The 21765-nt window shown below is 42.5% G+C and overlaps 1 gene segment (V, D, J or C); it reads right to left on the reverse strand.

Annotated features, from left to right (window-relative positions):
* Nucleotides 1–12015: 12015 nt before the first annotated feature.
* On the reverse strand, nucleotides 12016–14274 carry LOC113643335. The segment is given in 4 exon segments: nucleotides 12016–12373; nucleotides 12595–12663; nucleotides 12942–13286; nucleotides 13375–14274. Coding segments are annotated over 4 exon segments (588 nt in total).
* Nucleotides 14275–21765: the final 7491 nt, after the last annotated feature.

The following is a 21765-nucleotide window of genomic DNA, read 5'->3' on the forward strand; positions in this document are numbered from 1 at the left end:
TGTGTGTGTGTGTGTGTGTGTGTGTGTGTGTGTGTGTGTGTGTGTGTGTGTGTGTGTGTGTGTTTGTGTGCATGGGACGCTGTAGCTGATGCTATTGGTGTCATGTCTTCTGGCCTGCTTACTAACCGATCCTGAAAGCACTGCTTTATATTGTTCCTGACTATTGTGTGCTCCATTGAGGACTGCGCTTTGGAGGTAGCCAAGTTAATTGCCATAAGAAGCATGAATGAATCGGGGAGAAGCCGTCCTATTTGTGGACAAGATTTGAAAAGCTGAAACTGGGAGTCTGTGTTGTAGTTCTCCTGTTACTTTATTTAAGTTTACTGCCTTTGTACCCCTTGAAAAAAATCATTCAGTCTAAGATGCCTCCGTTCAGAGATAATGGTGTATTTTGCAAACAGCTTTCTAGATTTGCTGAACCAGTGTCACCAGTAAAACTGATACTGATAATGTGAAGACCCTGAGTTTAGCCACATTGTCTCCTACAGAAGACATATTTAAATGCTTTACTGTGCAACAGTGATAAAGATATGAACATAACGTTTAAAGTAAATGCCAACGAAGAGGATTTTGTCATTTTTGAAACTTCTGGAAGCTTGAAGTGTTTTTGGGTGTTGGTCAGGAGTGAAATTTAAAACAGAACATTAAAGAGGACAGTGCACAAACAAGGAGGCAGGAAGAAATCATAAAGCAAGAAAATAACACAAGAGGTCATGAAGGAAGAAAATACATTGAGGCAAAAACAAATCACATGGAAACGGGAAAAGAAAACCCACAAGTGAATATTAATGAAACACAGAACAGAACACACAGCCAGCTAATAGTCAAAGTATTGTTGAGTGCAAAGGTACAGACAACACTCACATGATCACAGACAATGCAGGGTTTACTCTGGTCAGATCAAAGAGAAAATAAAATGCAGGATGCAGTGGCCCACCCACAGGAAAGAAGTGGCTAGTTGAAATAGGAAAAGAAAATTAAAGTGGAGATGTATTGAGCAATGGCCAAGAAACAATGGAGAAAAAGAAAGCGATGAGGAAGAAACAGGTGGCTGTAAAGCAAAATAAATTAAATGCTTTATTTAAAAAATGTGAAAGAAGACTCACACTTTGTAACACTGGCATGTACATCACCCTCCCTGAACCGCCAGAGGGAACAATCGCATGAATATTGAACCTTTTGACCCACCACAGTCACTTCTGTGTTCACAGACTTGATGCTCAGACTTCTGGGTGCACATGGTTTTTGAGTACCCCATAGGACATCTCTGTGCAGCTACTCCAGTGCTATCAAGACACTGGATGACAGACACTGCCACTGAATATGCTGTGAAATTCCACACCCTCAACTCAGAGAAGTTGGAACGAAGTAGGCTTTAAGGCTATCAATTTGTGAATGATTAAACCCGGCACTTCAAGCGGAACTTGCATGCCAGGATCAAGAAATTCCTCTCTCAGATTACGTCATGCTAGCCATCCGCTAAGGCACGCTAGCTACTGTATTTGTTTATTTTGAAATTTGATTCTGGCACTGTTTTAATGCCATTTTGATGTGCATGACATACCCTGGGGGAGGTTTTTATTTTATGAGAATTAAGTTTACAGAGTGTATAAAGTTAATAAAAGGAAGTACCTAAAGGATAAAGAGCATAAATAGAGACAGCCTGACTGAGCCTTTTTTCTTTGATAATTTTTATTTGGCTGTTCAACTGAAGAATTTTTGGTAATTGGCTGAGACACCAATCTATCCACAGATGTGTTGATATGGCTCTGACTTCTGACATATTTATTAGTGCCATAACCCGGTATCTATCAGGTTGGCATAAGGCTGTGACCTGAATCTCATCCCAGCATCCCAGGACTGCTCATCCCAGCAGACTGCAGAGGTCGGCCACATTAAAATAACATAAGCAGACACCTGTTACTCTCAAAGTCTGTGAATGGTTATACCTGTGGTCTGTGAAGAGGGTGGCCCCAAGGAGCTTGTAGCTGCTGGCTTCGAGTAGGGAATCCTGAACGGTGGAAAAGCAGCAGAAGAGTGCAATAGAAGTAGTACATTTGTTTGTGAAAGGAAGTTTCATGGATACCGCAATTTGTGAGTGGAAGTAGCATAACCAGATGTGATGATATCCTCTTGTGAAATGGATGTACGAGCAAGTGGTTTAAGGAAGATTCCTGCAGATACCAGAAGACCCAGGACTGCATGGGCAAGTGAAATATCTTTAAAATTATGTGTACCTAGATACCGCTGTTGAAAGATACTATAAAGGTCTGCATGGTAGGGATGGGGGCCCCCATGAGTAGCTTAAGGGTGTTATGTAATTGCAAAATACACTTTATCTGCTGTATATTTTGTTCTTTGGAGTGACTGGAGCAAGATTAAACATATTTAAGTGAGAAATGGGGAAGAGAGAAGGCAGATGGTGGATGAAATTGTTGTGGTAATAGAGGAGAACCTCCAAAAGGTAATGGGAGAGGTGAATGTAGAAATAGAAAAACATAGAATAAGAACATACTTGTTCAATGAGCGAACGTATCGTGATGAATACGGTGTAGAGAAGTGGCAGTCTGAAAGGAACTTACAAGCACTAAATAGGTTTAAAGGACTTGAGGCATTGTGTAGTGAGTTTCCAATTGAAAGTTGGAGTGAAAGAATAAGAGAGGTGTGTACACCAAAAATACTAAGTCCAGTATTACGATTCCTGTTGGAAGAGTTTGAAATGTGCCAGGTGGTGCTGCCACTATCATAAAAGAAAGAGGTGCAGGGACTAGTGGAATGGGACCAAGTAAAGTGTACCAAAATGATGATTTCAATCCCACAGCACTCCTTTTCCACAGTGTGAGCGACAACTGGAACAAAGAGACAGAGGCCCAGGTTCAGAGCAGAGTGGGTGTGAAAGTGAACACAGTAAGTTGGCACCATCCAGAAAGGATGGAACAGGAGATGAAGGACATCAATAAAGGGTTTGATGAAAGAGGAGAATGTGTGTAACGAAGAAGAATGGATGGACATATGAGATGAGTGGAGGCTAGCAGGAAGAGGTAGAATATCTGGGATGAGTCCTAGAGGGAGCCACTCGATAAGGCGGTAAGGCAGATGTTGATAATTCTTTTCATGGCTGGTGTTAGTAGACTATGGATATGTGATTTTCCTCTAAAAGTACAACCTCTTAGGGATATGATAAAGATGGCAGACCAAACAAAACCAAATGCACAGTTAAAATGGACAGCTGATGGACAAGTTGCATTTGATCCATTGAAAAATAACTTGGCCTCTGCCTCAGTGTTGGCTAGCCCTAATTACAGAAAGCCATTCCATTTAAATGTATCAGAGAGGAAGGGTTTTGCATCTGCAGTGTTAATACAGCAACATCATTTAATAGGTAAGCAACCAGTAGCTTATTTTAGCACATCACTAGAAAAAGTAGAAGAGGGAATGCCTCCTTGTTATCGTGCCATAGCAGTGGCGTCCTTCTCGTACAAAGAAGCATCGACTCTCACCATGGGTCATCTAGTAACATTATACACCTCACTTGCAAGGCATGCACTATTAACCAATCAAGCATTTGGAATGACAAATGCTCGGCACACAGTAAAAAAGGTGATATTGCCAGCCCCGGAGGTGACAATCAAAAGGTGCATTTCTATCAACCCTGCTAATAGCTCATTGTTGCCAATTGAAGTTGGCCAACACAATTGTGCTGAAGAATCAGAGAGCTGACAGATCTGTAATCACCCATGGTCCAGCAATCTCAGACTTACTATATGCTATAATGTTGCCCATTGAGTTAGCAATTGTCAAATGTAAGGCCCGCATATAAATGGTTCCATGGCCACCCATGGTAATGCAGAAGGTGGCAAAGAAAGCAGCAGTTGGTGAACAGTGTGTGAAGGTAATGATGCTTGCAGGTGAGCCAGAACCAGATCCAGGTGAAATGACAGTACAAAATGTCAGAGATGCCCAAAGCACAGCTAACTCTTAAGAGGTAGAAATGTGGCGGAAAAGAGGTGTGCGCTTAGATCCAGACTCAGATACATGATGAAATGGAGAAGGTCAGTGGGTAGCTCCCATATCCTTGCTCTTAATGTTGTTAAAAGAAGCACATGACATTGATCATTGCAGCAGAAGAGAAACTATTACCACAATAAGATGGGACTGGTGTTCCCTTTTGTAGCAAATATGGTACCATCAAACCTAACTGAACTGAAGATGTTTTGTAAGGAGGAATGGTCCAAAATACATCCAGAATCCAGACACTCATTACAGGCTATAGGAAGCATTTAGAGGTTGTTATTTCTGCTTAAGGAGGCTCTACTAAATATTGATGTGATTTTTCTGTTGGGGTGCCCAAATTTATGCACCTGTCTAATTTCGTTTTGATGCATATTGCACATTTTCTGTTAACCCAATAAACCTCATCTCACTACTGAAATATTACTGTGTCCTTCAGTTATTTGATAGATCAAAATGAAATTGCTGATCCTAAACAACCAAATATCCATCCATCCATCCATTTTCTACCGCTTATCCTGGGCCGGGTCACGGGGCAGCAGTCTAAGCAGGGGCACCCAGACTCCCTTCTCCCCAGACACTTCCTCCAGCTCTTCCGGGGGAATACCGAGGCGTTCCCAGGCCAGCCAAGAGACATAGTCCCTCCAGCGTGTCCTAGGTCTTCCCCGGGGCCTCCTCCCGGTTGGACATGCCTGGAACACCTCCCCAGGGAGGTGTCCAGGAGGCATCCGAAACAGATGCCCGAGCCACCTCAGCTGACTCCTCTCGATGTGGAGGAGCAGCATTTCTACTCTGAGCTCCACCCGAGTGACTGAGCTCCTCACCCTATCTCTAAGGGAGCGCCCAGCCACCCTGCGGAGGAAACTCATTTCGGCCGCCTGTATCCAGGATCTTGTCCTTTCAGTCATGACCCAAAGCTCATGACCATAGGTGAGGGTAGGAACATAGATTGACTGGTAAATAGAGAGCTTCACCTTACGGCTCAGCTCTCTCTTCACCACAACAGATCGGTATATCAACCACATCACTGCAGAAGATACACCGATCCGCCTGTCGATCTCCTGTTCCATCCTTCCCTCACTCGTGAACAGGACCCCAAGATACTTAAACTCCTCCACTTGAGGCAGGAACTCTCCACCGACCTGAAGGGGGCAAGCCACCCTTTTCTGGCTGAGAACCATGGCCTCGGACTTGGAGGTGCTTCACACTCAGCTGCAAACCGTCCCAGTGCATGCTGAAGGTCCTGATTTGAAGAAGCCAACAGGACAACATCATCTGCAAAAAAGCAGAGACGAAATCCTGTGGTCCCAAACCGGACTCCTTCCGGCCCCCGACTGCACCTAGAAAACCTGTCCATATAAATAATGAACAGGACCGGTGACAAAGGGCAGCCCTGTCGGAGTCCAACATGCACTGGGACATGCACAAGTCTGACTTACTGCCGGCAATGCGAACCAAACTCCTGCTCCGGTCATATAGGGACCAGACAGCCCTTAGCAGAGGTACTCAGGGCGAATCTGATCCACCCCCCGTTGCCTTCCCACCAAGGAGCTTCTCAACTACCTCAGTGACCTCAGCTTGGGGGATCGACAAGTCCACAACCGAGCCCTCTGCCCTCTGCTTCCTCACTGGAAGACATGTTGGTGGGGTTGAGGAGATCCTCAAAGTACTCCTTCCACCGTCCGAGAATGTCACCAGTCGAAGTCAGCAGATTCCCACTCCCACTGTAAACAGTGTGCGCAGGGCACTGCTTCCCCCTCCTGAGATGCCGGACGGTTTGCCAGAATTTCTTTGAGGCCAACCAATAGTCCTTCTCCATGGCCTCACCGAACTCCTCCCAGGCACGAGTTTTTGCCTCAGCAACCACCCGGGCTGAAGGACTCCTTCTTCAGCTTGACGGCATCCTTTACTTCCGGGGTCCACCACCGCGTTCGGGGATTGCCGCCACGACAGGCACGGGAGACCTTACAGCCACAGCTCCGTGCGGCTGCGTCGACAATGGAGGTGGAGAACATGGTCCACTCGGACTCAATGTCTCCAGCCTCCCTCGGGATCTGGTTGAAGCTCTGCCGGAGGTGAGAGTTGAAGATCTCTCTGACAGGAGATTCTGCCAAACGTTCCCAGCGGACCCTCACAGTACGTTTGGGTCTGCCAAGTCTGTCCAACTTCCTCCCCTGCCATCGAACCCAACTCACCACCAGGTGGTGATCAGTTGACAGCTCCACCCCTCTCTTTACCCGAGTGTCCAAGACATACGGCAGGAGGTCAGATGACACAACCACAAAGTCAATCATTGACTTCCGACCTAGGGTGTTGGTGCCATGTGTACTGATGGACACCCTTATGCTTGAACATGGTGTTCGTTATGGACAAACTGTGACTAGCACAGAAGTCCAATAACAGAACAACACTCAGGTTCAGGTTGGGGGGGCGTTCCTCCCAATCACGCCCCTCCAGGTGTCACTGACGCTGCCCACGTGAGCATTGAAGTCCTCCAGTAGAACGAAGCCAAGAAGGTAGGGTACTCCACACTGCCATATGGCCCATAAGCACAAATAACAGTGAGAGACCTCTCCCTGACCTGAAGGCGCAGGGAAACAACCCTCTCGTTCACCGGGGTAAACTCCAACACATGGCTGCTGAGCTGGGGGGCTATGAGCAAGCCCGCACCAGCCCGCAGCCTCTCACCGTGGGCAACTCCAGAGTAGTAGAGATTCCAGCCTCTCTCTCTCTCGAGGAGTTGGGTTCCAGAGCCCAAGCTGTGCGTGGAGGTGAGCCCAACTATATCTAGTCGGTATCTCTCAACCTCCCGCACCAGCTCAGGCTCCTTCCCCCCCAGCGAGGTGACATTCCATGTCCATAGAGTCAGATTCCATGTCCAGAGATTGGGTCGCCGAGGCTCCCGCCTTCGAAAGCCACCCAATCCACATTGCACCGCCCCTTACGGTTTCTCCTGCAGGTGGTGGGCCCACAGGAGATAGGCCCCACATCGCTCCTTCGGGCTGAGCCCGGCCGGGCCCCGTGGGGTAAGACCCGGCCACCAGGCGCTCGCATGCGAGCCCCAACCCCGGGCCTGGCTCCAGGGTGGGGCCCCAGTTGCGCCATACCGGGCGACGTCACAGACCTTGCTTTAATATTCTTCGTAAGAGGTTTTTGAACCGCTCTTTGTCTGGCCTGTCACCTAGGACCTGCTTGCCTTGGGAGACCCTACCAGGGGCAGAAAGCCCCAGACAACATAGCTCCTAGGATCATTCAGGCACGCAAACCCCTCCACCACAATAAGGTGGCGGTTCAAGGAGGGGAACACCCAAATATTTCTAAATGAAATCATGGAAATTGTCAGGGGTTCCTTAACTTTTGCATTCGACTGTATTTCTCTAGGGATAATGATGAACACTCATGACTGTCAGAACAAACTACAAGCAATGTCCAGGGAAAAATTGGAACAAAAATACCATACCAATCATACCAATTATTAGGAATTGGTTTAGACTGGTCACTTCCATGCATTGATACAATACACAAAGGCACAAAAACAATTAAGACACACAGAAAAACAGAGTTAAAGGAGCTTATGCAACACAAACAACAGGACAAAGTCAAATTTATCTTTAACATATTCATGATCATATGGCATAGCAGAGAATGAGCAAACATCCTGGTAAAATGAGGAACGAACAAATCTCCTGCTACTTAGTGAAGATTAACAACTAATCGACTCCTTTCAGTTACTTTTCATATGATTTAGATGATAGAAACACTGCAGTTTAAGAATATGATATTTAACTGTGTAACGGTCCACGTGTAATTTACACCAAACCGTACATTAATACCTGGGGCACCACTCTCTATGTAAAGTACCCTACCAGGAAGCAGACAGACACACCACCAATATCAGCAAATCAAAGTGCATTATGCAAAATTTACTATTTACAAATACATACAAAAAATACCCAAAACCCAATAAGTGAATTATGTGTGTGTGTGAAGTGTCCTTTAAGTCCTCAGTGAGTAAAATGTCCTTATTTGGAACAGTCTCACCGGATGTAGTGACGTGATAGGAAGTCCGGTTTATGGATGGGTGTGATAGCGTCCTCACAGGTGAATAATCCAATGCAGGTAAAGAATATTCCACAGTGAGTCTCCAGATGCGAAAAAACACCACTGCCACACCAAACGCCTGCGAGCCGCTTCTTTAAAAAGCGAAACTCTGCTAACCACTGGTCCCAGTTTTGATGGTATAGTCTGACGACGTATGATGCTATCGTGTTTTTTAATGTCCGATTTATCCTCTCTGTCAGATCTGTCTGTGGGTGGTAACTGGTGGTGAGTTTCTGGATGCTTGCCCATGCCTTACAGTGTTCTGAGAGGATACTGGAGGTGAATTGTGGGCCTCTATCTGAGACAAGATGTTTGGGAACCCCCCAACGGGTAAATATTTCTTCCCTGAGTATTTTAGCTATTTTTTGTGCTTTACTGTCTCTGAGGGGAAACATCTCTACATTTTTAGTGAAATAATCCACTATTACCAGGAGGTATGTGTTCTGTTTTTTGCTTATTGGGAAGGGCCCCATTAAATCCATCCCCAGCATGTGGCCTGGTTTCTCAACCTGGGTGCTTTGCAGAAAGCTGCTTGGTTTTGAGTTTTTTTGGCAGAGATCACAGCCCTTGATGTACCTCCAGACATCTTTGTGGACAGACGGCCACCAAGCTATGTCCAACAGCCTCAGCAGAGTTTTCAGCCTACCCAGGTGTCCTCCTAGAGGGTTTTCGTGAAAGTAATGCAGAAAGCCGGTTACTAGAGATTGAGGGACCACTAACTGGAACTAACTGGAACTTCTCTCCATAGTTCCTCAAAGGAATCCGGCAACATAGCACCCTGTGGCAGACCTCAAAGGTAACTTGCTGATCCTGGACCCTGTCTCAGCCATGAGCAGATGGGTGATGTTACTGACTCTGCCTTGTGCTTTAGCTATTTCATCCAGGGTGTGAGGGATGCCAGAGGTATACTTAGAAGGTATTATGAGAAAACAGGGTGTCTCCTTAACCTTTTCAGGTAGGTATACTCTGGACAAAGCGTCTGGTCACAGATTAAGACAGCCCTTCCTATGGTGTACTGGAAGCAGAACTGTTCAAGGCAGAGCGTCCAGTGGGTCAGACGTGAGGATGTTTTGGGGCAGTTGAAGGCCCAAGTCAGAGCTGCGTGATCTGTAAAAATGTCAAACTGCCTTCCTTCCAGGTAATGTCTCCACTTTTCCACAGCCCAGACCACTGCTAAACACTCCTTTTCTGAGGTGGAATAAGGGATGAATTTAAGATACAAGCCTGCCAAACCCAGAAAACGTTGCAGTGCATTGAGATCAGCAGGAGGTGGATATTGTGTGACGGCCTGCGTTTTCTCTGGTTCGACCTCCACTCCTCTCTCAGTGACAATATGGCCCAGAAACTTCTGCTGCCTTTTGAAGAAGTGACATTTCTTCATGTTTAACGTGAGGTTAGCCTGACTCAGTGTTTGTAATACAGCATTTAGATGTTGGGTATGGTGTTCTAATGATGGTGAGTATATTATGATATCATCAATATATACAAAGCAGATCTTCCCTCTCAGATCAGCCAGGACCATTTCTGTGAGCCTGTGGAATGTGGCAGCAGCGTTCTTGATACCAAAGGGCATGGAGCGGAATTGGTACAGCCCGATGGTGCTGATAACGCCAAGGTCATGGGTTCGGGCCCCGTACGGGCCACCACTATGTAACGGTCCACGTGTAATTTACACCAAACCGTACGCTAATACCTGGGGCACCACTCCCTAAGAAAATACCCTACCAGGAAGCAGACAGACATACCACCAATCTAACCAAATCAAATTGTATTATACAAGATTACTATTTACACATGTATACAAAAATACATGTATGTGTGCGTGAAGTGTCCTTTAAGTCCTCAGTGAGTGAAATGTCCGGTTTATGGATGGGTGTACTAGTGTCCTCACAGGTGAATAATCCAATATCCGTGAAGAATATTCCACAGAGAGTCTCCAGACACTAAAAAAAAATTGATAATCCAGACAAAAAAAGACCAACACTCCTTACAAAGGTGCACCTATCGCCATTAACTCTCCACACCGAACGCCGGTGAGCCGCTTCCTTATATGGAAAAAAAAGGGGAAGTAAAGCAATCTCGCGTGACATCATCGGAGTGGTCTCGCAAGAGCGAGGAATGGGGGCAACAAAAAAGAAACGGAACATAGTACCAGTGAACACAATTAGGTAATGCTTACACTAAACAACAGTTATGTGACTGTGCTGATCACCAGAGATGATGATACTCGACTCCTTTCAGTTACTTTTTACATGATTCAGATGATAGAAACACTGCATTTTAAGAATATGATTAACTGAGTTAGCAGATGATCACCACATGGTGGCAGATACAGTAGTAAGAAGAGGCCTTTATTTGCCACATACACTATAACACTCAGCTACTTTGCACTGTTCATGCTATATTAATTACAAGGGGGGAATCATTTCTATTGTTGTTTGCATCATTTGTATTCAACATATTTATGTTTTACGGGCCCCGTGCCGTACACGGCACGGAAGTAGAAGTGACCACTAGGGGATGACCCAGAAACAAGCTTCAATTCAACTTTAAAGCATCAAATCCTCCAAAAACACGAAAAAACCTATTTACCTAGTAAAGTTTATACTCTCAATAATTTTTTAAGCCCACACACAAAGCACAATATGATTCACAGCCTTCATACAATTACAAAAAAATTTCGGACAAAACTGACCTAGGTGGCGCTAGACCGGTTTTTCCCTTATCTTTAGACACGTCTCTTTCTTCACTGGGGTAATATATTCCAACACAAATAATCCACAAAAGTCCACACAGGTCCAAGGAATTGAAATCTGTAAGTCTTTTAATCCAAAACGCTCTGGTCGCGCCGCAAATATTCAGTTAGTGTTCTGAAAACTGGAAACAGAAGTGCGCCATCATCTCGTTTTGCCACTCTAACTCCTAATTGGGATATTCAAAAATTCAAAGTCTACGTCATATTTATAGCCCAGGTCCTAACGAATCAAATAAGCCCTCATTTGAGCCAATCGGTGCTTGTATGGCAGAGATAGACGGCTGAGAAGCCAATGGTGGCATGACCTAATTTTTGGGAACCCGCCTTTGACTGACAATTACTCCTTCCAATAGCAATGAAATGGGCTGGGACCTATACAGCCGTTTAGCCAATAAGCAGACGATTCCAACGGTATATGACATGCCTTACATTCTTTGCCTGTGTCTGCGTGAACTGGATGCGCAGAAGAATTCTTGCGTAATCCCTGACCTTTTGTCCCTCTCACAGCTCAGGGTGTCAAGTTACAGGCCTGTTTTCACACCAGAGTGATAGACAAGTGATGACATGTGGCTATGACTCTCAGTTGTTGGTTTGTCCCTAACATGTTCCAGAAAAATAAGATTAATCAGTTTATCAGAAAAACAACCCAGGCGGACAGGAAAATCTGCATTCAAACCCCTGTAACTTTGTGCCAGTAAGGCCTAGAATCAATCTGAAACTAGAGAATCTCTTCTTTCAAATGAGACCAGGCTCACCCCTGTGTGTCAAAGTATGTGGGAGCTGTACCACTTTTTGTTGGACAATGGATATAGGCGGAGGTCCATAAGAGGTTAACATACCCACATCCCATAATTTGTCAAGCCACACATATATATACATACATACATACAACTTTTTTTAAGCTTCCAAGAGCTATATATACCCAACAGGCATTAAGTCCATTACAAGTGAGATCAAAGGATAGTCCAGTAAACAGAAAACAGTCTTATCTGTAGATGACAACAAGGCATTGGAGGAGGTCCATAAGAGGTTAAGGGGTTCAACACTTTTTCATGCTGCAACAATTTGAATGATTTTCTTTGGACTTGACATCTTCTTGCAATCATGTTAAGTAAATGAAAAAGAAAAAATGATGATGACTCTGAAGATCTTATTAAAGTCTAATTTTATTGCATTGTACATGAAGCACTTCAGGTTCAGCAGAATCAAAGCAAATCCTGAACAATATCAGTTCAGACATTAGTTTTTAATCCAGTTTTCTAGATCAGTGTAAATGAACATTCTCACACACACACACACACACACACACACACACACACACACACACACACACACACACACACACACACACACACACCACTGTGAAAAGACAATTATATCAAGTTTAAGATCTTGACTTTAAAACCTTGTACCATATTGTAATTATAATAACTGTAACAATGAGAACTCCGATTCTTGAAATGGAGAGCCAGAAGAACACACGCATTTTAGCAGTACAGCTCTCACCTACAGGGAGAAACACAATTATTCTTAGGAATCGTTCAGTTCTGGATTCTGATTGGTTAAAAGTTTATGTTAAGTTTATTTTTTTGTGTGCAGTTGTGTGTGTTTTATGGTACACTGACTTGTGTTGTTTTGGTAAATTGCTGTGGAACAAACAATAAATCATAAATCTGCAAAAAAAATAAATTCAGACATTAAATAAATGTAGTTTTTAAAGATCTTACTTGTTTCATTGCAGATGGCTGAAACTCCGTGTGTAGTTCCAGATGTATTACGGTGTGTCGTCTCTTTATCTTTACAGATTAATAAGAAAAACAGCGAATAACATGGAATGATACAAAATATGCATAAAGTGAAACAGTAAATATTTGTTACATTCAAAATGAAAGGAAGCCAAATTCTTACTTGTTTTGATGTATTTTTACAAAATACATCAGAAAAGGAGAAAATAAACAGATATAATACTAAATAGAAATAAAGTTAAATATTCAACATTTAATACATATGTAGACATAATTCTGGTTAAAGTGTTGATCTGGAATTAGCAGGTTATCAAAGTAAAACTGTTTACCTTTAAATTGCAGACGTGTTCCAGATGTGAACATCACTAGAATTCCTTGCATTTCTCCACAGAAATATTCTCCATCATCATCTTCTCTTGTTTTTTTAATATTGAGATCAAATGTATTGTCATTTACACTAACACTGAAACGAGCATCATTAAATCCTTCAACAAATTTGTAGCCCAATTCGCTCTTGTATGGTTTTGCAATAAACTGAGGTAATTTTCCTGAAATCTGTCTGTACCAAACTACATCATCTTTCTTTATGATACCGCTAGTGTTACACTCCATAGTTACATCTTCTTCAAGCTTTACTGTTATCACGTCAATCTCCTTGATGTCAGAAGTTTTCACTGTAAAAATGTTTAATATTTAATGTCAGTAAATGAGTTAAATATAAAATATTATAGTTTTACATTAAAGTTTCAGAAAGTTACTCACCAGCTGTGAAGAGAGAAAAAAGAGCACAAAGAGCGACAAAGAGTCTGATCATCGTTCCTGTTCACACCAAGTGATCTAATGAACTTGTGTGTTCAGTACAAAACCAGGTCCAGACTCACACCTGATTGGATGATTTGAAGCTGTGGACTGATTTGATTGGTCTATTAGCTGTAACATGTATTCTGATGGTCACATGGACCAGTTTTAGTCAGAAACACACACTTCCTCAGTTTGGAGCACTAAAACATACACAGGTCATTAAACTAGACTCTCTAACTACAGCACAGAAAGAATAATGTGTATAAATGACAGAATTATTGTGTAATGACCATCAGACTGCTGTAGTCCCTGAAATAAAGGAAGTGTGTGCTGGTGAACGTGTTAGTTTTGTTTCTCAAGCTTTACACTGCATGATGGAGCTGTTTATGTTAAAACACAACGAAGGTGTGAAAGTCCTGCTGCAGCCACGAGCACGTTCAAATGTGTTACTGAGTGAAATATGTTAGTGTTTATATTAATGTTAACATAAAAATATAAAGATTCAGTATAAATGTATTTTTGTATTCTCAGTCCATTCACTCACTTTACACTTGTGAGCTAATTACACTGGTTCAGTCCTATGAGTTACGAGACGTCTTCTGTATTCACTTGGACTTGTGTCAGGTTTATTAGTATTTGTACTTGGACTTCTCTTGGTCTTGGGCATTGCTTTTACTAAAGATGGTGTGGGTCTTGACCAAGAAATAATACAGTTTGTGATGTTTTTTCATGTTGCATTCACAATGTTTGAGAAGAAGTAATGATTTCTTCCAGGTTTTTCCCCAATGAATGAATGAAGCCAACTATTTGACAGAACCAGTATAATGAATTCATCTTACAGTTCCTCATTAGGGATAAATATTAATTATGTAGAAGCCAACATTCTGATTTCCGTTATAAGCTTATTATTATTATTATTATTATTATTATTATTATTATTATTATTATTATTAGACAAAAATTTATTTAAAAAATGCAGCCTAGCTCTTTCGAGCCACATGCACCAAATTCGGATATGTCGTAGACCCTGGTCTGAAGTTTGTTGCTTTTTTTCTTCTAAGCGATCGGAATTCCGGCATTCCCGGGAAGGAAGCTCAAAGTAGCCTTTTTCCCATAGGCTTCAATTATAAATTTTTGAGGTTTATAACTCGGCAAGTTTTCGAGCGATTTACACTGAACTCGGACAGGTTCTTTAGGACCTTACTCCGGACGAAGTTTTTATTTCGGAGTTCCGACAGAATTTTTGGTTTTCCCATAGTCGACGATCGAACATCCCATAGACTTGAATATGGAATTCCGAAAAGTCCTCTAAGCTCTCTCACACACACAATACATCCAACATTAAGAATTGCATGTACTGTTCTATGCAGTATAATAAGTAGAATCCCATAATGACTGCAGTATTGACATGAAATGTCCAAACCCACTTTTTGCCAAAAGTATTGGCACCCCACCGGGTATTCTGGTGATGTCACTCGACACCACGTGATGTCACATGTAGCCCCACCCCCAAAACAAGCAAAATTAAAAATTTGCACAACATGGACATGTGACATCAAAACACTCAGCACAATGAGGGGAACTGCCCCACGGGTATTCGGATCACGTCACATGCTTATGTCCGCTCACCTCCAAAAGTATTGGCACCCTAGCGGTCCAGTAGCTTTCACAATCTTTCTGTCCACTCGCCTCCAAAATGCACCGGCCTTTGCGAATACTTGCACCGTCAAAGCCAACATCAAAGTTTGTCACGACGAACTTTACAAATCTAATTTAATTTTAAACTTTGTCATTTCTATTCTTCAGTTTTATTATTCTGTAAAGCTGCTTTGTAACAATGTTTATTTTTAACCTGTTATCGCACACGAACGATCGGACGAAATTGTATACAAAACAAAAAGTGATACAGCTCCCACATACTTTAACACACAGGGGTGAGCCTGGTCTCATTGGAAAGAAGTGATTCTCTAGTTTCAGATACAAGTGTCAGATTGATTCTAGGCCTTACTGACACAAAGTTACAGAGGCTAGAATGGAAAATTTTGATTTTCGCCTGAGGTTTTTAATTTATCTTATTTCTCTGGAACATGTTAGGTAACATTTAACACCTGAGGGTCATAGCCACATGTCTTGGCTTTCACCAAAAAAAAATCAAGTCAAAAGACCCAAAAATGGCTTCAATAAAACTATTTTTCTACGGACATGTCCATCCGGTCATGTGTTTCTTGTTTACTTGTTTACTGTATAACTTTGAATTAAAAGACTGCATGCTCAGTTTAAATGGCCAAAAACCAGCACAGCCTCTCTCTCTACTATTCTGCTGTGTAAAGAGGCCTGTAACCTGACACCCTGAGCTGTGAGAGTGTGAAAAGTTCAAGGATTGCGCAATAAACCCATCGCGCACGATTTTCGCGCAGAAGCCAGCATTAGAGAGGCGGGTCGTGGCATACCGTTGGAATCGTCTTCTTATTGGCTAAAGAGCTGTATAGGTCCCGGCCAATTTCATTGCTATTGGAAGGAGTAATTGTCAGTCAAAGGCGGGTTCCCAAAAATGATGTCTGACCTCATTGGCTTCTCAGCCGTCTATCTCTGCAATACAAGCACCGATTGGCTTAAGTGAGGGCTTGTTTGATTCGTTGCGCCCTGGGCTATAAATATGACGTAAATTTAGAATTTTTGAATACCCCAATGAGAAGTTAGAGCCGAAACAAAGATGGTGGCGCACCACTGTTTCCAATTTTTCGGAATATTTGCGGCGCGACCAAAGCGTTTTGGATTAAAAGGCTTACAGATTTCAGTTCCTTGGACCTGTGTGGATTTTTGTGGAATATTTGTTTTGGAATATATTACCCCAGTGAAGAAAGGGATGCGTCTAAAGGTAAGGAAAAACTGGTCTAGCGCCACCTAGGTCAGTTTTCTCCCAAAAATTTTTTCTAAGAGTATGACGGCTATGAATCATATTATGCTTTGTGCGTGGGCTTAAAAAAATATTGAGAGTATAAACTTTACTAGAAACATAAGTTTTTTTCGTGTTTTTAGAGGATTTAATGCTTAAAAATTACAATGAAATTATGCAGCTTCAGCCCCTAGCGGTAGTGTTCCACAGGTGGAACGGTGTTCAATAGAAATGAATTGAACTGAACAAACACCTGAGTGTCCTGTGTGGAGAGAAATAGACATATCCTTCTAATGTTGTAAAGGAAAAATGGTCATGAGCGTGTCACATTATCAATGTGAGATACAGATTGAGGATTAAGAATAATATTAGTATTAAATATTTGTTGGGAGGTAATATAGCAAGGTTTTAAGTTAAATGCTAGTTTAAGAACTTCAGGAAGTGGTGTGGTGTGAATGTTGTGGTTTGGACTGCCAGTGAGTCATTTGGTCAGACATAGAGGGGGTTTTTACACCTGGTCACTTCATGTGTTTTCTGTGATGCGATAGCTATCCGATCATAAAAAGACCAGGTCTAAATGCCCTCTGAAACTTTTATGTGAGAATAATTGTATGAAATACTTCATCTTTTCTGATAATGTTGCATACTTTCTGTACAAAGCACAATGTTCTTTTCTCATACACACTCACATACACACATACTCTCTCTCTCTTGCTCGTGCTCTCTCTCTCTCTCTCTCTCTCTCTCTCTCATACACAGACACAACAGATACCTTGACTTTAGCATAATCTCCTTTCCCTAGCACATCTGCTCTGCTTTGTATGAAAGAAGTTATAAAAAACATGATACTGCTCTGGGAGGTTTCCTGCTTCATGATAACGGTCAAGGTATCTTCTGCAGATACTAGCATTAAGCTCCCCATACACACATTATGTCCTTCCTCTTTTTGTACTACTGTATATATTCATGTTTAACATAATAAAGTTGGGACTTCTCTTTGAAAGACTGACTGGCGTGTTTCATTGAGACTTCCCCGAGTACTCGCCGGAGAACCAGAAACCGAGCAGAGGGAGAGGGGCTCAGAAACCCTGTCCAAGCGGCAGATGAGAGGGAAATAATTCCTTACAGTTTTGAATCCTGCCTAGGCAGCAGACGATAGAGATATAATTCCTTACAGTTCTCAAGACGGATATAAATCAGATTGTTCAAACTTCAGGAGGTGGTCTGGGACGCATTTCAGATGAAACTGGACAGGTGTAAATGAATGTGGTTGTTCAAGCCACATACTGTACGTCAGCGCTATACTCCTCCTAAACGTAAATACGTCACTCGCAAGTGACTCGCAAGTCAGATAACAAATCAGATAGCTATCGGATCAGACAAAAAAAAGGAGTGTCCAGGTGTAAAAAGGCCCCTAGAAGAAGTTCATTCTAACCCCTTATTGAGAAAACCAGTGTTTGAATTGTTTGCCGCTTCGCATTTGTTTGCTTGGCTGAGTATTTTAATTCAAATTTTGGTTATCTTGACTTTACACTTTAACTCCTTACTTTTTAGAAAGGGTGATTACATCGGCATTAGCATTTTAAAAGTAGAATAATCGATCGAAATACTTTTTGATATCTTTATTCATCTGTTTTCCCAGTGACCGCTTCTAGCTGGTTAGCATCACTAGCCTGTTAGCCCGGTTACCGCTTGTACACCTTAGACTTTAACTCCTTACTTTTTACAAAGGGCTAACACAAACGTAGAATAATCACTTGAAATACTTTTTGATATCGCTAACATCTTATTTGTTTGTTTTCTCAGTGTCTGCTTCTAGCCGGCTAGCATCACTAGCCTGTTAGCTCGGTTACCACTAGTACACCTTTTCACACCAATTGTCTCTGTTGTACTTGCACTATAACATCATGTCGGTTGTGTTTCTGCCTTTTAGTGCAGGTGAGGACATGTTCGAGCTGCACTCGGTGGGACTGGAGCTGGAGGCCATGGAGAAGCAGATTCTACAGCTGAAACAGGCCGAGCTGCGGGAGCGGAAGCCACGCTGGAAGCTCCCCTTTCAGTCACTCACCTGTCTCAGGTAAATTCCCGGTGTGAAATTATTACTCTCTCCACCTCTACTCCATGTGTTTCTCTGTCCAGGCCCAGCACAACCAGGAAGCTGCCTGCCCAGGCGCTGTTCACTCCAGCGCCAGAGTACTGCAGATCCTGGGTACAGCAGCGGTAGGCGGTAGATGCGAGACGGGGTCGATGAACTCTCTCCCTCCACTGCCCCCGGTCTTCAAGATCCCCACCCGAAACCTGTTCGCCCCCCCGACACTTTGATCATCAGAGACTCCATTGTCTGCCACGTCCATGCTACTGTGGCTAAAGGTAAGACTCGCACTCACTGCTTACCTGGTGCTCGTGTTCTTGATGTCGCTGCACGGGTACCTGGGATCGTGAACAGGAACACCGGAGCTGTGGTTCTTCATGCCGGCACAAACGACACCAGTCTGAGGCAGTCGGAGAGCCTGAAGAGGGACTTCAACACCCTGGTGGAGACAGTTTGCAGCACAGCGCCCATGGCGAGGATCATCGTGTCTGTACCACTTCCAACATCCCAGCAAGGAATTGAAAGGTTCAGTAGACTTTTCGCTTTAAATGAATGGCTTCAGTCATGATGTCAGGCTCAGAATCTACTCTTTATTGATAACTGGAATGTTTTCTGGGAGCGTCCTAGGCTGTTCTGTGCTGACAGCCTGCACCCCAGCAGAGTTGGAGCGGAAATCCTCTCGGACCACATATACAGGGTGCTGCACACCTTCTGACTGGTAAACTACGATTTAAATCTAAATTTCAATAGCCATCCTTCACAGTGACACAAATGCACACATAGCTCATATGCCTTGTAAATGTAAAAAATTCTGTAAATGTAAATTAAATGTAAATGTAAAAATTGTAAATGAAATCATCTCAGAAAATAGCCTTACTGCACTCTGCCTTACTGAAACTTGGATTAAACCAAATTGGATTAAATCGATCTAAATGAGGCATGAGCCTCGTCAGACTGGTCGTGGAGGTGGTGTTGCCATAATCCTTAGTGATTTCCTTACTGTTACCCAGAGAACACAGTATATATTTAGTTCTTTTGAAGTGCTTGTTCTTAATGTTACACTCTCGCACAGCACACAAAAAAATCTCTGATGTCTCTTACTCTAGCGACCGTGTACAGACACCCAGGGCCCTAGACCGATTTTCTTAGAGAATTCACAGATTTTCTTTCAAACCTATTGGTTAACTTTGATAAAGCATTAATTGTAGGAGATTTTAACATTCATGTTGACGATACAAACAATGCTTTAGGACTCACATTTATGGACTTACAAAACTCATTTGTGCTTAAACAAAACATACTGGAGCAAGTCATCATCTTAATCATACACTAGATTTATTAATATCACACAGAATAGATGTCACTGAAATAGATATCCTACCTCAAAGTGATGACATCAAAGACCATTAAATCATACTGTACACTCTATCTGTAGAACAGACTAACTGTGTCTCACCACGTTATTGACTAGGCAGAACTGTTATTCCAACCACTAAAGACACATTCACAAATAACCTGCCTGCCCTTTCTGGACTTTTTACTGTACCCTTAAACACAAGTGATCTAATGTGATGTAAAGTGATGTAATGACTATAAGCACATTAGACACTGTTATAAAAGGTTGTGTCTGTTCAACTGAGCTCCTTCTTACAGGAGAACAATATCGTTGAAGAGTTTCAATCATGTTTCAGGCCCCATCATAGCAAAGAAACTGCACTTGTGAAAGTTACAAATGACTTGTTCTTAGCTTCGGACAAAGACTGTATGTCACTATTAGTTCTACTTGACCTTAGTGCTGCATTCGACACTATAGATCACAACATACTCCTAGATCACAAAATTATACAGGTATTCATGGACAGGCTTTAAGTTGGTTTAAATCCTACCTGTCTGATCGATACCATTTTGTAGGACCTCTGTTTTTCTCGATATACATGCTTCCATTAGGGAACGTTATTAGAAGACAACAAGGGATTAATTTCTGTCTGTATCTGATGCTGAGAAACTAGTTCATGCATTCATGACCTCTAGACTGGACTATTGCAATGCAGGACAACCACCTAGTAATGCATTACAATAGTCCATTTTATCATCTCTACACTGGCTATCTGTTAAGCTTAAAATTAATTACAAACTGCTACTACTTATGTACAAGGCTCTTGATGTTTTGACTCCTATGTATCTAACTAGAAAATAATTCCACCGTGCTGTAATGTATATGTGGCAATAATAAAGACTTCTATGCCCCCCATTCAACTAGTCTTCTAACACGTTACAATTCTTCACTGTCCCCGTGATCACAAAACTCAGGACTTCTGGTAGTTCCCAGAATAAGTCCACTAAAAGTGGTAGAGCATTTTCTTATTTAGCTCCTAAACTTTGGAATAGTCTTCCTGATAGTGTTCGGGGCTCAGACACACTTTCCCAGTTTAAATGTAGATTAACATCTCATCTGTTTAGTCAGGTGTACATATAATACATCTCATAATATTGTGCACTGTTACATCAGACTTGCTCATTTTTATGAACAGCAGATATGTTAATCCCTCTACACTGCTTTTCTCTTTCTACCCATCCTGAGGCATCAAGACATTGTACCAGCGCTGATCGTATTCCGTGCAATGAAGATTTTGGACCTAGATTGAGATAAGGCTGCCTTTGTGAGAATCCTGAGGCATCTAGAGATCTACCAGCTCTAGTTGGACTCTGTGATATTATAGAGGAGCTGTGAACTACATGTGATCTTTTACACCAATACAACATTTGTTTAACTGTATAATTATTAGGGATGAGCGAGTACAGCATTGTCTGTATCTGTATCTGTTAACCATATGAATTATCTGTATCTGTATCTGTACTCTGAGTGGCTGGGGCCTAACTCGGTTAAGCAGGGCTTGTCTTGAAATGGGTTGGGCTTTAACCGGTTATTTTACATTTACATTTACAGCATTTGGCAGACGCCCTTATCCAGAGCGACGTACATAAGTGCTTAAATCTCTAACATTGAATACATTAATGCTGGTTCACTAGGTTACATACTTAAGATACCATGAGTTTAAAACATTTGTTCAAAGTTACAATGAAAAAGTGTCAAAGGTTTTTTTTTTTTAAATGCAAAAGATAAGGAAAGAAGTGCTAGTTGAAGTGTTTCCTGAATAAGTAGGTCTTCAACCGCCGCTTGAAAATAGCCAGTGACTCAGCTGTCCGGACCTCTAGGGGAAGTTCATTCCACCACCTTGGTGCCAGAACAGAGAAGAGTCTTGTAGTATACTTGCCTCTTACTCTGAGAGATGGTGGAACCAGTCGAGCAGTGCTGGTAGATCGGAGGTTGCGGGGTGCAGTGCGAGGAATGATTAGGGCTTTG

The sequence above is a fragment of the Tachysurus fulvidraco genome, chromosome 16, assembly GCF_022655615.1.
Source record: "Tachysurus fulvidraco isolate hzauxx_2018 chromosome 16, HZAU_PFXX_2.0, whole genome shotgun sequence".
Classification (NCBI taxonomy): domain Eukaryota; kingdom Metazoa; phylum Chordata; class Actinopteri; order Siluriformes; family Bagridae; genus Tachysurus; species Tachysurus fulvidraco.